This window comes from Protomyctophum parallelum (genome assembly GCF_964188405.1).
Source record: "Protomyctophum parallelum genome assembly, chromosome: 14".
In the NCBI taxonomy this organism is placed as follows: Eukaryota; Metazoa; Chordata; class Actinopteri; order Myctophiformes; family Myctophidae; genus Protomyctophum; species Protomyctophum parallelum.
In genome coordinates this window covers 46,159,021-46,172,925 of record NC_139709.1, presented here as the reverse complement: position 1 = coordinate 46,172,925, position 13,905 = coordinate 46,159,021, and the positions used below count along the sequence as shown (strand labels likewise).

The 13,905-nt window shown below is 41.8% G+C and overlaps 1 protein-coding gene across 1 annotated transcript in view; it reads left to right on the top strand.

Annotated features, from left to right (window-relative positions):
- Nucleotides 1–13,462, top strand: part of LOC310871494 (cyclin-Y-like) — a 36,768-nt gene extending 23,306 nt beyond the window's left edge. The window contains exons 2-11 of the mRNA XM_083783054.1: nucleotides 817–891; nucleotides 2,277–2,291; nucleotides 3,754–3,788; nucleotides 5,386–5,480; nucleotides 5,632–5,667; nucleotides 6,232–6,289; nucleotides 6,665–6,784; nucleotides 7,910–8,076; nucleotides 8,769–8,931; nucleotides 9,672–13,462. Coding sequence (XP_083639180.1) covers nucleotides 817–891; nucleotides 2,277–2,291; nucleotides 3,754–3,788; nucleotides 5,386–5,480; nucleotides 5,632–5,667; nucleotides 6,232–6,289; nucleotides 6,665–6,784; nucleotides 7,910–8,076; nucleotides 8,769–8,931; nucleotides 9,672–9,788 — 881 coding nt within the window. The 3' untranslated portion in view covers nucleotides 9,789–13,462. The remainder of the gene's footprint in view (nucleotides 1–816; nucleotides 892–2,276; nucleotides 2,292–3,753; nucleotides 3,789–5,385; nucleotides 5,481–5,631; nucleotides 5,668–6,231; nucleotides 6,290–6,664; nucleotides 6,785–7,909; nucleotides 8,077–8,768; nucleotides 8,932–9,671) is intronic.
- The last annotated feature ends 443 nt before the right edge of the window (nucleotides 13,463–13,905 follow it).

Sequence of the window (13,905 nt, the reverse complement as noted above, 5' to 3'; positions counted from 1 at the left end):
GTGCAAAATTTGGCATCGACCGGGTTAACGGTGGCCGAGATTAGCTGCTCACGGACACGCACACGGACGGACGGACGGACGGAGTGCAAAACATACTCTCCCCCCATGCCTTCGGCCTGGTGGAGACAATGATGTTTTCACATTATGCCTCTGCTGCCTCAGTTATGCTTATTTGTGTGTGGTAAATAGCAGATCTACAAGCTCACAACGCATCACATTCGTGACCCGTTACTTGTGAGCTTGTACATCTGCTGTTACTAACATGCAACAGCAGTATGCGACGAACATTCTACAGGCCACAGCATCCAACTCATGCATTTACACTGACTCGCATATATTGACTAGGAGAGGTCAGAGTGCAGGGGCACGACACGTCGAACTGCAGGCTTGTTCAACAGCACTTTTATTTTTTAGATTTTTTTGGGGCTTTTCTGTCTTTATTTTTATAGTTGGAGATGGACAGGAAACGGGGAGAGAGATGAGATCGCCGGGAACGGGACTCGAACCTGCAATGCACTGTCAGGCTGCTTATGTGCCTATGTCTGAACCGCTGGCCCGGGCCGCTCAACAGAACTTTAGAAAAATTGGTGTGCACCATAAATAATACCGGCTGCCTCCTCCTACCATAATACGATTTCAGCGGAACCATCGGTTGATCTTTTACAATGGCCAACATTAGTTATACACATTTTCTTTATGGTGACGAACCTCAGCCGTTTGGACGGCTTGGAGGTGTTGGACTTGAATTGTAAAACAACCTGTAACCTGTAAATACTGTCATTGAAACCTGTGGTCTTTGTGTCGTTTCTTTTCCAGAGTTGAACATGGATTTCAACCCTTCAGACCACCCTAGGGCCAGCACCATCTTCCTCAGCAAGTCCCAGACAGACGGTGAGTAACTGGGTCCTCTCTCTAGTCTGTACACTCCTTGTTCTGTCTCTATCGCTCTCTGTGTACTGGTCTCTCTGAAATAGAGAAATAGCCAGCCCTCGACTCCAGTCCAAAGTCTTTCTGGTACGTTTATAGCATAATGCTGCACGGACAAACAAAACACGGGCGCATTTCGGCGCCAAGCCTTCCTTGGCGTGTATATCTGGTCTCTCTCTCTCTCTACTAGTGCTGTATTGGCCCCGTTTCCACCGGGGTTGAACCAGTTCTGTTCTTTTTGTTGGTTCGGAACTGGAACCAAAAAATATGACGTTATATAAACCATCATAAAAGAAAAGAAAACAGAACCATTTCTTGAACCACGTTATTTTGGTGGAAAAGGAGCCTCTGTGTGCTGGTTCTGTTTCTACTGGTTCTTCTGTCTCTCTTGTCCCTTTTCCACCGGTGTTGAACCGGTGTTGAACCGGTGTTTGGTTATTTTTTCCTGCCTAATATTGAAACAGTTCCGAGTGTTTCCACTGAAATTGAATTGGTTCAGAACCCTAAAAGTTGGTTCGGAACTGGAACCAAAAAATGTCTGCCGGTTCCGAAAAAGCACCAAGGTTCCAACTTCCAAGAATCTAGAACGCAAACCGTTCTAGAACCTAAGTCCTTTTGGTAGAAAAGGGGCCTTTTTGTACTGGCCCTGTCATTTCTTGTACTGGTCCTGTGCAGTCTACAATACACACACACACACACACACACACACACACACACACACACACACACACACACACCCTAGTGAGCTATCATCTACACAGCATATTGAAGTTGTAGATTACAGTGTTGTGTGTAGAGGGTTAAAATTTGGTAATTTATGCCGATGACTTGAGGCGTGGGGCCTGGAGTATTAGCTCCCTGTGGGGATTTGTGTGCGTGCGTGTTTCAAATAAATATCACCAATATTTCAAACTTTTGCCTCAAATTTACAATGAACAATTATTTCAAAAATAATAATGTAGTAAAAATAGAATATCTGCTATTTTCACTATTTGCATGCCAGATTTGTTTAGATTTGTTTTTCGTGTTGATTTTTTTGATGTATAAGATAAAACGTAAATATATTGATTATTCTGTTATTCATCGGACTGGTTCTAAATATGGGTTTTGATGTGCATGGGTTAATTGCCCAGTCCTGATGCCAGAGACCGTATGGGTTTCTCAATAAAACCCACAGAAACGCAGTAGACATAATTGTGGTATTGACCAAACAAATTAAAACTATTAATTAATTTCAGTTCTGTGTATGAACTGTGAACCACTGCTGTAATGTTTTATTGTCCTTGTCATAAATACATAAATTGAGTAACTGGAAGGTTTTTTATTAGTTTTCGCTTTTTCCCCCACAGAGCCAAGCAGACCTGGTGAGTTGTGAAATCAATGTCTCCCCCTACTGGACTATCTATATATTCACCTCTGGTCTGTTAAAATGGGGTTCTTCTGTCCTTGTCTAACATTGTGATTTCTCACCACTTACAACCTTTCTGTCCAATGATGCCAGTAACGTGTGGTGTTAAGTGTGCTGATGCTATGCTGCTGTCTGCTGTGTCATTCGTATTACCTTGCTGTTTATGGAAGTGGTTCTCAAAGTTTGGTCTAGGGACCCTCTTGAGTTCCTTGGGGGTTGGGGGTGGGGTACCCTTACAGGTCTGTAACTCTGAGAGTGCATACATGGAACCAAATTTGCCCCTTGGTTCATTTGGTTCCATTTATGCTTCACTATGATTTATGGGGGTCCTTGAAAGAACATTTGAGAACCACTACTTTAGGGTAGGGCGTAACAGCTTGGGGCTTCATGCTGAAACTAACACTCAAATCTAACTACTGAGGTTCCTATTCTGCAATTGTACCCTTGCAATGTTTGTGTGTTGCCATGATGTTCAACCCCCGGAATGCAATTCAAGCCGATGAGACTCCTAATAAGCATTAACACCAATCAAACGTGTGTGTGTGTGTGTGTGTGTGTGTGTGTGTGTGAGAGTGTGTGTGATGTATGTTACAGTCAGATTGAAAAACCAGTCGGGTTGAAAAAGGAGTGCTTGTTTTTTTTGGAGTTCACCTCGTGCGCTCCCCCACGGCCTGGCCCTCCCGTCCAACTAAGAAAATACATCTCCAAGACTGTAGAGCGACTGTTTTGTTCGCCAAAAATAATTCGTATTTAGTTCTAAATGGTCTGTTACTCCTTTTTCTTTTCGTTTTTGTTACTTTGTAGTTGGTTGTTGGTTGATTGTTGTTTTTTATATATATATATTTTGTTTTTTATTTTAAAAATGTCACAAAATACCACCCGTCCAGCGTCCACAACCCTCCCCCCTCTAGGTGGTTGTACTTGAAAAATAACCATAAAAACCAACATGAAAAATCGTGATATTATATTTTTCCATATCGCCCACCCTTAATTGTGTCCCTATCGGGACATAACTCGGGGTGGTGCCGAGTCGGCTGAAGGTGACTTCACAATGCTCTGCACGGCGACACAGTGCCTCTCGTGGCTCAAGTCACATTCAGACGGCATGCCTTCGTCGGTGCACCTTTTTCAATCCGACTAGTTTGTGGTTTTCCAATCAAATGGTGACATACTGTATATACATGCACACACTGACACACACACACACACACCTACTTCACAATTAACATCTTTACCCTCAGCTGTGTTTACCTGTGGAATTGGCTGCTGCATATCACTATGATCATTCCATTTTGTCATTATGATGCAGCCCAAGTGAGGTGTGCTACTGCTACTGTTGGTCTCTTTCTACAAACTGTTTTTTTTCCCCCTGCATAATTTAACAAAACAAACGTTTTATGTCTGTCTTCTATTTGTAGTGCGAGAAAAACGAAAGAGCATGTTCATCAATCATGTAAGTGTCTTACATAAGTATTTAATTAGTCCCTTTACTTACGCAATTTACACTGCTTCTGATTTATGTGACATAAGCTTATTGACAATGTATCATAATTATTGTTTTACAAGTTAACACATATTGTGGAATCAAAGGTAACATATTTATCTACCGTATGTCATGAATACTCCATTGAACCCGTTTAGCTCTATTTCATTACATTTCATATCGTTTCACCCTGTGAACCCGTTTACTATGATTTGATATCATTTGCAATTCACTATCATATTGTGGCATGTTGGCATTTTATGTGGAAAAAATAAGCAATAATATATATCAGCCATTCAATTTATCAAGTTAAACTCACAATAAAAAAACTTAGCCAGCTAGTATTGTAGCATAGTACCAGCTGATCAAGGCAATTGTTCATGAAAAGTAGGGAAAGTCAACTCACAAGCTTTTTTTTTAACCCATTCTGACCTGAGATCAGATTCATACGAGGTTTCCGCCGGACACACACTGGTCTGATGAACCCATTCTGACCTGAGATCAGATTCTAAAAATGTCAGTCGTTCTTCGATTTTTCAAAAAATAGCAGACCTACAAGCTCGTATCGCGCCACTCGGTGGCGCGATATGAGCTTGTAGATCTGCTATTTTTAAATAGCTAAAGCATAACATGATGCTGACACCAAAATGGGTGCCCGGTCAGAATGGGTTAAAGTTTAGTTTAAAGCTTTAATGGTTTTGATTTTACACACCATGGCTTGAAACAGTAGTTTTCCGCTATTAAAATATTTACTGCATGACCTTTCCCCATTATATGCCCAGGTTTACTAGCTGTGTAATCTGAGAGAAAAGCCTTCATCTTAGACCTAGTTTAAACTGAATGCAAAGAACTAGTTTTCTAGTTGTATCACTAAGCATTTCAGAGCCACTGTTTTAGCATGTTTCATTAACAACAGCACGTTTAGTGTGCAAACGATACAAAACAGATTTGTGCAAAATGTTGAATAGCTGTACTTCAATTAATTCATGTATTTATTAATTCATTATTAAATTAATTAAATGAATCAATCATACGGGTGAAACAAGATCTCTGATCTTCTTATTTTAATTAAATCTTTCATCGGCATAAGGGAAAATTAATTCAGCCGCTCCCTTGATAATATCAAAATGAACTGTATATGGACGTACACCGTATTTTAACCCATTCTGAACGGGCACCCATTTTGGTGTCGGCATCATGTTATGCTTTAGCTATTTAAAAATAGCAGATCTACAAGCTCATATCGCGCCACCGAGTGGCGCGATACGAGCTTGTAGGTCTGCTATTTTGGAAAAATCGAAGAGCGACTGACATTTCTAGAATCTGATCTCAGGTCAGAATGGGTTAAGCTTTGTTGCACAGCAGCTAAAGCAGAAAATAAAATCATCTTCTGCATGGCTTGCAAGTGAGATTACCTTTCCCACACACAGTGCACGCTTCATTTGGCGCCAACAAAGACAAGTACACTAATAACTGTGTGTGTGTGTGTGTGTCACGGTGACTGTGTGTGTGTGTCACGGTGACTGTGTATGTGTGTGTGTCACGGTGACTGTGTGTGTCTTTGCAGCATGGGACGATAAGGCGGAAACACAGCTCCTGTTCCACTATTTACTTGGATGACAACACAGTCAGCCAGCCCAACCTCAAGTACACCATCAAATGGTGAGAGCATGACTGTGGAATGCAAATACTGTAATAAATAAATAAATAATGAAAATGCGTGGTTTCCTAATATCTCCAGTCTAAATCTGCTCAATTGCGTCACAAGTTTAACAAGTTTCACCATCTTCCTCTTTTCTGTCTGTCTGTACAGTGTTGCACTGGCCATCTACTATCACATCAAAAACAGGTGAGCATGAGCAAACCTTTTAAGTTTTCTACTCCACATAGTTTATATTGTGTAACAGTTGCTGTTAAATTAATACATATAAAAAAATCTGTTGCAACATACACGTGTTTAATATCGTTGCCGTTGGGCAGAAACCTCTTATCTTCATCTTTAACCCATTCTGACCTGAGATCAGATTCATACGAGGTTTCCGCTGGACACACACTGGTCCGATGAACCCATTCTGACCTGAGATCAGATTCTAAAAATGTCAGTCGTTCTTCAATTAAAAAAAAAATAGCAGACCTACAAGCTCGTATCGCGCCACTCGGTGGCGCGATATGAGCTTGTAGATCTGCTATTTTTCAATAGCTAAAGCCTACTTGATTGTCCTACCTACAGCATCACTCAAAAGTAGCAGAACCACAAGCTCGAAACGCTGCGTGGGTTTGAGCTTGTAGATCTGCTACTTTTTCTTTTTCTTTATTTGAATACTGAAAAGTAACAGTTTTAACCATCTAACTACAATATTTAAAAACAGACCTAAGTGTCAGTAGATTAATCTGAGGTGCTTTGTGCTTCCAGGGACACAGATGGACACATTCTGCAAGAGATCTTTGATGAGAAGCTACACCCACTCTCGGTAAATCACCTAATCTCATTTGTGGTTATCGTATGAATATAAGAACTCTCTGTCTGAACTGGTTTGAATCTGACTCTGAACAGGTCTGAACTTGACTGTACTGGTCTGAACTGAACTGGTCTGAACTTGACTCTGGACTGGTCTGAACTAGGGATGTTAATAGTTGATCATTAATCGCGGTTAAGAAATTCTTCAATTAAACTTAACATATACCGGTAACAATGAATCGAAAATGCTGCGGTTCTAACATTGGGCGGTTTTCAGTGAATGTAATGCTGTCTGTGAGCGCGTGGCCGAGGACCGCACACATGTGGGCTGGTTAAACACGATAATTCACCATCCCTACTCTGAACTAGACTCTCCTTCCTGTTCCAGAAATCAGTGGTTCCTCCAGACTACAACTCGCAGGACCCAGAACAGAAACAGATCTATCGTTTTGTCAGGACGCTGTTCAGTGCTGCACAACTCACGGCTGAGTGTGCCATCGTAACACTGGTAAACTGACACACACACACACACACACACACACACACACACACACACACTGCTGCCTTGCGCTACTCGGGTGTTAATGAATAAACATTATACAGTAGGCATGTAGGTGCTCTGTGACCTCCTGGAGATGAGTGGCAAAAATAGTACACCCAGTAGAACAATTATGAATTATTCCATTTATTGTTTTTGTATGCGTCATGATCATGCCAGTATGAACATACTAAGAAATAAAACAATGTTATTTAAAAAGAAACAAGAAATACAATATTTCAGATTCTAATCCAAAACTTACTTTTCAAGAAGAAAATTATTTGTGCCAAGCTTCAAAGCTTGTAGATTTGCTTGTTTTGATGCTTTTGTGTGATGCTCGGCTGTAGTGTGATCAAGTAGGGCGTTTATTTACGAAAATACCCCCAAAAGTAAAAAATATGGAGTTAAGAGGTTTCTGCCCGACAGGGACAATATATCTCGTTCTGTATGTACCATATAGTGTATTGGGGTGAGGAGCATGCATGCCACTGTGTGGGGGAAGGATTGTGTGTCAGCACCCTTAAGGCTCATACATAGTCTGGTTTTACGGTGGTTAGGTGACCACCGAACTACAACATGATGTCACGAGCCGCGGTGAAGAGCAAACCACCGCCACCGCTCCAGCCCTTCTCTCTGTTTTTACTCACCACCGCTCAACGTTATTTCAGCTCCGGTGGTCAGCTCACCACCGGAGCGGTGGTCACCTTATCACCGAAAATCCAGACTATGAATAGGCCTTTATTATTGACCCCACTACCCCTGGGGCTTTTCATGTGTCCAGGTGTAGGCACATGCACAGTTTGCACACACAGGCATCAAAGTGCCCTTTTTACTGGTCTGTTTACTGGCAGCATCCAGGAGAATTCTCCAGGAGAACTCTTGAAGGCAGCATTTTACTTTGAAAGAATGTGTCCTCTGTTTAGAAATCCATGTTGCATCATGCCACATCTCCAGCAGCTAAAGAGTGTGGGGTCGCGCCCCGAGAAAAGCTGGTCAACTAGCTGATACAAGCTCTCAACGCTTGCAACAAGCTTGTAGATCTGCTATTTTAAAGCCCCTGCCTCTCTCTAACATTCACTGCGTGTCCCTGTCCAGGTGTATCTGGAGAGGCTACTGACCTACGCAGAGATGGACATCTGCCCAGGGAACTGGAAGCGCATCGTCCTGGGCGCCATCCTGCTGGCCTCCAAGGTGTGGGATGACCAGGCCGTGTGGAACGTGGACTACTGCCAGATCCTCAAAGAAATAACAGTGGAGGACATGTGAGTGATGGGTGGATGGATGGATGATGTGTTTGTCGGTTTTTTTGACGCTTGACTACTTGGCAAATAATTAGGGGTGCATGATTATGAAATCATGACCGATATCCAATCTCTGATCATTTGCAGGGTCATATCTGCCGATACCGATTCTGACCAATTGCGATATTATATGGATTATACTGCCTTCAAACATTATAAATAAATACACAAAACTAAAGCGACAGAGCCATTGGTGGTCACATTATTATTGCGTCATCAATATCTGTAAAGAATTATCTGGATTATATTGAGACCGATCCGATACCGATATGGCATTTTTATGGCTGATTACGATATGCTACCAATTATATCGTGCATCACTACAAATAATGAAAACATTATTTCCTCCATTGCAGCACAGTGCAGATACTTGCCAGTAGGGTCAGACTCTAGATAAAGGAAGAACTAGCAGTTCTGTGGGTTTTATACCGGTAAATACTGAACCAATGGAAAGTTATTAACAAGATCAATTGGCCAATGGCACAGGACTCAGGCAATCATTTTATACCTTTGCAACCACTATAATTAATGGCAAGTATTTCCTACAGCTTTAAGTCCAAAAATCTGAACTAAGCCTTAAGATGCAGTTCATAAGCCACTATATTCGCCGCCACGTTTGAATCTAAAGCTCAGCTGAGATTTTCCCTTCCCAGGAATGAGCTGGAGCGACAGTTTCTGGAGCTGCTTCAGTTCAACATCAACGTGCCGTCCAGCGTCTATGCCAAGTACTACTTTGACCTGCGCTCCCTGTCTGAGACCAACAACCTCAGCTTCCCCCTGGAGCCCCTCAGTAGGGATAAGGCCCAGAAACTAGAGGTGTGTGTGTGTGTTTATTTTTGTTTGTTCCTCATGAATAAAACCCTCTTAAACCATTTGAAATTTGGTTGAATCGGCCAATCAACTAATCGTAATATTACACATGAATGGAATCAGAATTGCTCTTTGTGAAACTGGCATTTCAAACAAATCCATCTGACTACCAAGTTCTCTCACAAGATTACGCGCTACTGATTGTGTATTCAACAGAAGTTGTTGGGCAGTTGGATCTCAATTCCGTCCACAATTTTCTTTGCACATCACACAAAAACTACACCGTCCATTTTGGTTATTCCTTGTAGGATGAAGTATACAGTACAAGACTTAACCCATTAAGACCTGAAAACAGATTCTACAAAATGTCTTCTGAATCCTGACAGTTTTCTGAAAAACCTATGTTTCCATGTCAGTGCTTCTCAAACTATTTAATGCCAAGGAGCCCCAAAAAAATATATATATTTGGCTGCGACCCCCATCTCAAAATATGTTGTTTCAGGGAAGCAAAGATTTTAGTTAAAGTGAAAGAATATATATTCAAAGATTTGCAGTTTTCGAAAATAGCAGATCTACAAGCTCGTCACGCAGCACATGTGCCGTGCTACAAGCTTGTAGATCTGCTATTTTTCAACAGCTAAAGTTTAAAATAATGGTTAAAGTGGTTAAAAGCTAACGGACACAGATGCGTCCTCGAGTCTAAATGTGTTAAGTGTTTAAGGCCGTTTGTCTCTGCTCTCCCTCAGGCCATCTCCAGGCTCTGCGATGACAAGTACAAAGATGTGCGAAAGCTGGCCAAGAAACGCTCGGCCAGCATGGACAACCTCTGCGGGATTAAATGGGTCCCTGCCATCCTGTCCTAACCACTACAAATCCACTGCCATACCCATTCCCCCGGACCCCTGGGCAGGACAGAAAACCCCCCAAAGTACTGGACTGGACTGTACTTGGCTCGGACGTGTCTCCCTGGGAGGACATGGACATGTTCCTAACAATGGCGCTGTGTCCAGGTGAACACAAAATGATCCTGCTAAAGGGTCCGGATGCCAAAATAACTACGAAGTGGCACCGGTGATAATAACCCTGAAATGACCCATCCTGAATTCAGAACTTGGGAACGGAGTTCTAGGAGGGTGTCACCTTTATAAGCTTTCCCAGACTTTATCAGATGCCTTCACTGTGCCTCCTCTCTTTCATTCCAGAAGAGAGAGAGAGAGAGAGAGAGAGAGAGAGAGAGACAAAATGGATTCGTGTGAAAAATCACTGGTTGCTGCGATAATTGTGGGGGGAAACAACAGACTTTTGGATCAATGTTAAAGTCACGGCTTGGATCTTCAAACTAAAGTCATAGCCTCAAAACTATTTAGGTCATTTCCACTTCAGCATCATTTCTGAGGAGGCCTTTTCGTTGAACATTCTGTTATAATACCTGTCTTGGCAGGATTCATCCGTGGTCAGGTTGTCCAGATCTACATGAAAGACTTGATGTAACATTGCCTTTATAAGGGGCTCTGTGGCTTTCGGTTTTTAAGTATTCTATTTATTTTAATCAGTGGTTTGTTGTCGAGCCAAACCCTGACTAACTTCAGTATTTTTTGTGAAATTGAAGAGCAGTGTAGCACTGGGACCTTTGTCTGGATTTTTCCAAACAAGTTCGTTGAATAAGACGAGTTAAGCCTGAGTCATACTTTGTCGTGCGATGGTGTCTCATGCAGAGAATAGCAGATCTACAAGCTCACACAACAACGCATTGCCGATGTGTCGTGAGCTTATAGATCAGCTAAGCTCTGCCGTTTTCAGCATGCAACGGAACATTAATTAGGCTTTGGCGCGATGGCCTCTTTAAGCTTCATATCCAAGGTTTACAATATTTCTAGCGTACCTCCCAATAACTCAGGTAGTCCGTTTTAAGAGTTTGGTGTTGTCAGGCGTTGTGCATAGTTTGGCTTATGCTGGGGTTTGAAAGGAGAAAGACAAAACTAAAAAATTACTAATTCCTCCAGACGGTTAGTGTGACACACATTCCTGTACAGTTTGTAAGGATAATGCACAATCAGACATTCAGCTGACCCCATTTTGTCCTCGTATCATAATCTATGAACCATATACCCCAGATTAACAAAACATCTTAGACATAAACTGTATGTCTGTATATTCATTACAGTTGATTTCAAAATATACGAAGCTCATGTTAGAATGGGGCATAGGAAATCCCAATGAAGCCTACAGTTGAAACTGGTGAATCCCCACTCTCTGGTGACATCTGCTGGTTTTGTTAGGAATTGCACTGTTTTAGGCTTAATGGGCCTGATGCAGAATGTGTGTATCAGTTGAGTACCTGGTCCTGCACACATCATGACGTTTGAAGGGAGAGACTTGATCAAAATGAATCACTATATTAGGGGTATTTCTCTTTAAATCACTGGTCATTTTAACGTCTACTATTTTGTGTGCACCCAAGTTTTTAACTTGCCTGATTCAATATTTAGAGACTTTTACATTCATTTCATTTAATTGTTACGTTTTATAAAAATTGTTGTCATAAAAGAAACACAAATAAACAATACGGCCCCCTCGTGCATTTGGACAATAGTCAACAAGCAGGGATGTGTGTTTTCAATGGTTTTTAATGGAGCTTGAAGTTACAACGGGATTGTGGGAATTTAAATAGTAAGGGGGTTTGATTGATTGATTACTTTATTGGCATAAATGTAAACGGTACAGAGTACGATCCAAAGGGATCACCGAAAAAAGTCCATAGGCTGTCTGATAAAATGAGTACCATCTAAACATTGAATCAAGAAACTGTCTGGGGTGTGCAGTCTATGTTAAAATTACCCCAGAAGTGTGTTAAAGTGAAATGCCCATTTAGATTTAAGATCTATAGCTGTAAATGACATTTTGTCCCAGGGTGTAGACATTACAAACTCCCTTTAGCTTCAAAATCCAGTTCAAACATGTACTTGAACTGCTGTATACTGTTCTCATTATTACAACCATGAGCTCAGTCAACCAATTTCATAATGAAATGGCGTAATCTGCAGTTACACCTTCAAATGCATTGATCAAAATGGCTGTCTCATACTGTAACATTGAAGTATCAGTCCAGTACTTGGCCTGCTGTGATGACTACAGTACTCCAAATCTTAGCTTGGCCTTAAAGTTTTGCTGACGCATGCATGTGCACATCCAAAATTGTAAACCACGTGCTTGACACTAAAGGCCAGGCAATGAAAAAGAATAACGGATACACACCAACTGGACTGATGCCCACTTTTAAGTAATTCATTGAGAAATATTTCATGCTCTGTTGCTTCCGCTGCAGCCAGTTATAGCGTAGTAACTAAGACCACTGAACCCTGGCGGTGCACATACCCCAGCTGGTCCAAGGAATGACCTTAACCTTAACCTCGCACTTTGTTGACTCTGCCTTGGGCAGAGTGGCATTCATTCTTTACGGACAGTGATGGCTATTGTTGGTGGTGTTTTGAAAGATCACAGTGTCAAGACCCCTAAACACCCGAACGCGTGTCCCGACGGCAGGCTTGTGTCGTGTTCTTTAACCCATTCTGACCTGAGATCAGATTCATACGAGGTTTCCACTGGACACACACTGGTCTGATTAACCCATTCTGACCTGAGATCAGATTCTAAAAATGTCAGTCGTTCTTCGATAAAAAAAAAAATAGCAGACCTACAAGCTCGTATCGCGCCACTCGGTGGCGCGATATGAGCTTGTAGATCTGCTATTTTTAAATAGCTAAAGCATAACATGATGCTGACACCAAAATGGGTGCCCGGTCAGTGTCCTTGAGCAAGACACCCAAAGGCCCTGCATGCTCGATCACTGCCTGAGTGGAAGCATCAGCTAGTTGCCTTAAAACATGTAACATGGCCGCCGTGGAAGCATTAATAAAGCACAAAGCAGAGTGTCAGTCCAGTACGCAGCTGTGTTTTGCGATGCCTTTTTAAAACTTCTGAAACATTCTACTGTCGGACGGGATGAGTTGAAATGTTGGGAACCATTAAGAGTGATTGACAATGACTGAGAGAACATTTTATAGATACAACAAAGTTTAATAAAGGGTTTTAATACACTTGCTTTAAGAGTATGTTGGCCTTCTCGGGGTAAAATAAGGAAAATAAAACCTGACTGAGCCAAGTTCTTAATATAAAAAAACTGTACTTAAATTGAGTTTGTTTTACCATTCCACTGAAACGTATGGCCGTACGTCCACCAATGCGTTTTCCTTTCGTCTCTGTAGGGGTGGAAACCTCATATGCCCAAAACGGTTACCTTTTCACGGAAAAAAAAAGCAAAAGCAGCAGATCGTCGAGCTGAAAACGCATCGCTTTGAGTCGCGTTTCGTGCTACTTTTGATGCTTTTGTGTGACGCTGTGGTATGATCAAGTAGGGCATTCATTTAAGAAAAAACTACGTATAAATATGGAGATATTCTGCCCGACAGCAACGTTTTGTTTCTGCTGTTTCTCTGCTGAAAACAATGTTCTCGCCCCAAACAACCCAGAGCTGAAAACATTTAACCCATTCTGACCGGGCACCCATTTTGGTGTTGGCATCATGTTATGCTTTAGCTATTGAAAAATAGCAGATCTACAAGCTCATATCGCGCCACCGAGTGGCGCGATACGAGCTTGTAGGTCTGCTATTTTTGAAGAAATCGAAGAACGAGTGACATTTTTTTAATCTGATCTCAGGTCAGAATGGGGTTAATCAGACCAGTGTGTGTCCAGTGGAAACCTCGTATGAATCTGATCTCAGGTCAGAATGGGTTCTGGGTGACCAGATTAAAAACGGCAGGCATGAACGTTGTCAACGTGCAGCACAGAACAGGAAAAGCCCATCAGTGGATCATACAGCCGAATACTGATTCGCATTTTATTGCTGTTGAGCAAAAACCTTATGTCCATATTATAACTTTGTGTATTTTCTTTCTTAAATTAACACCCTACTTGATC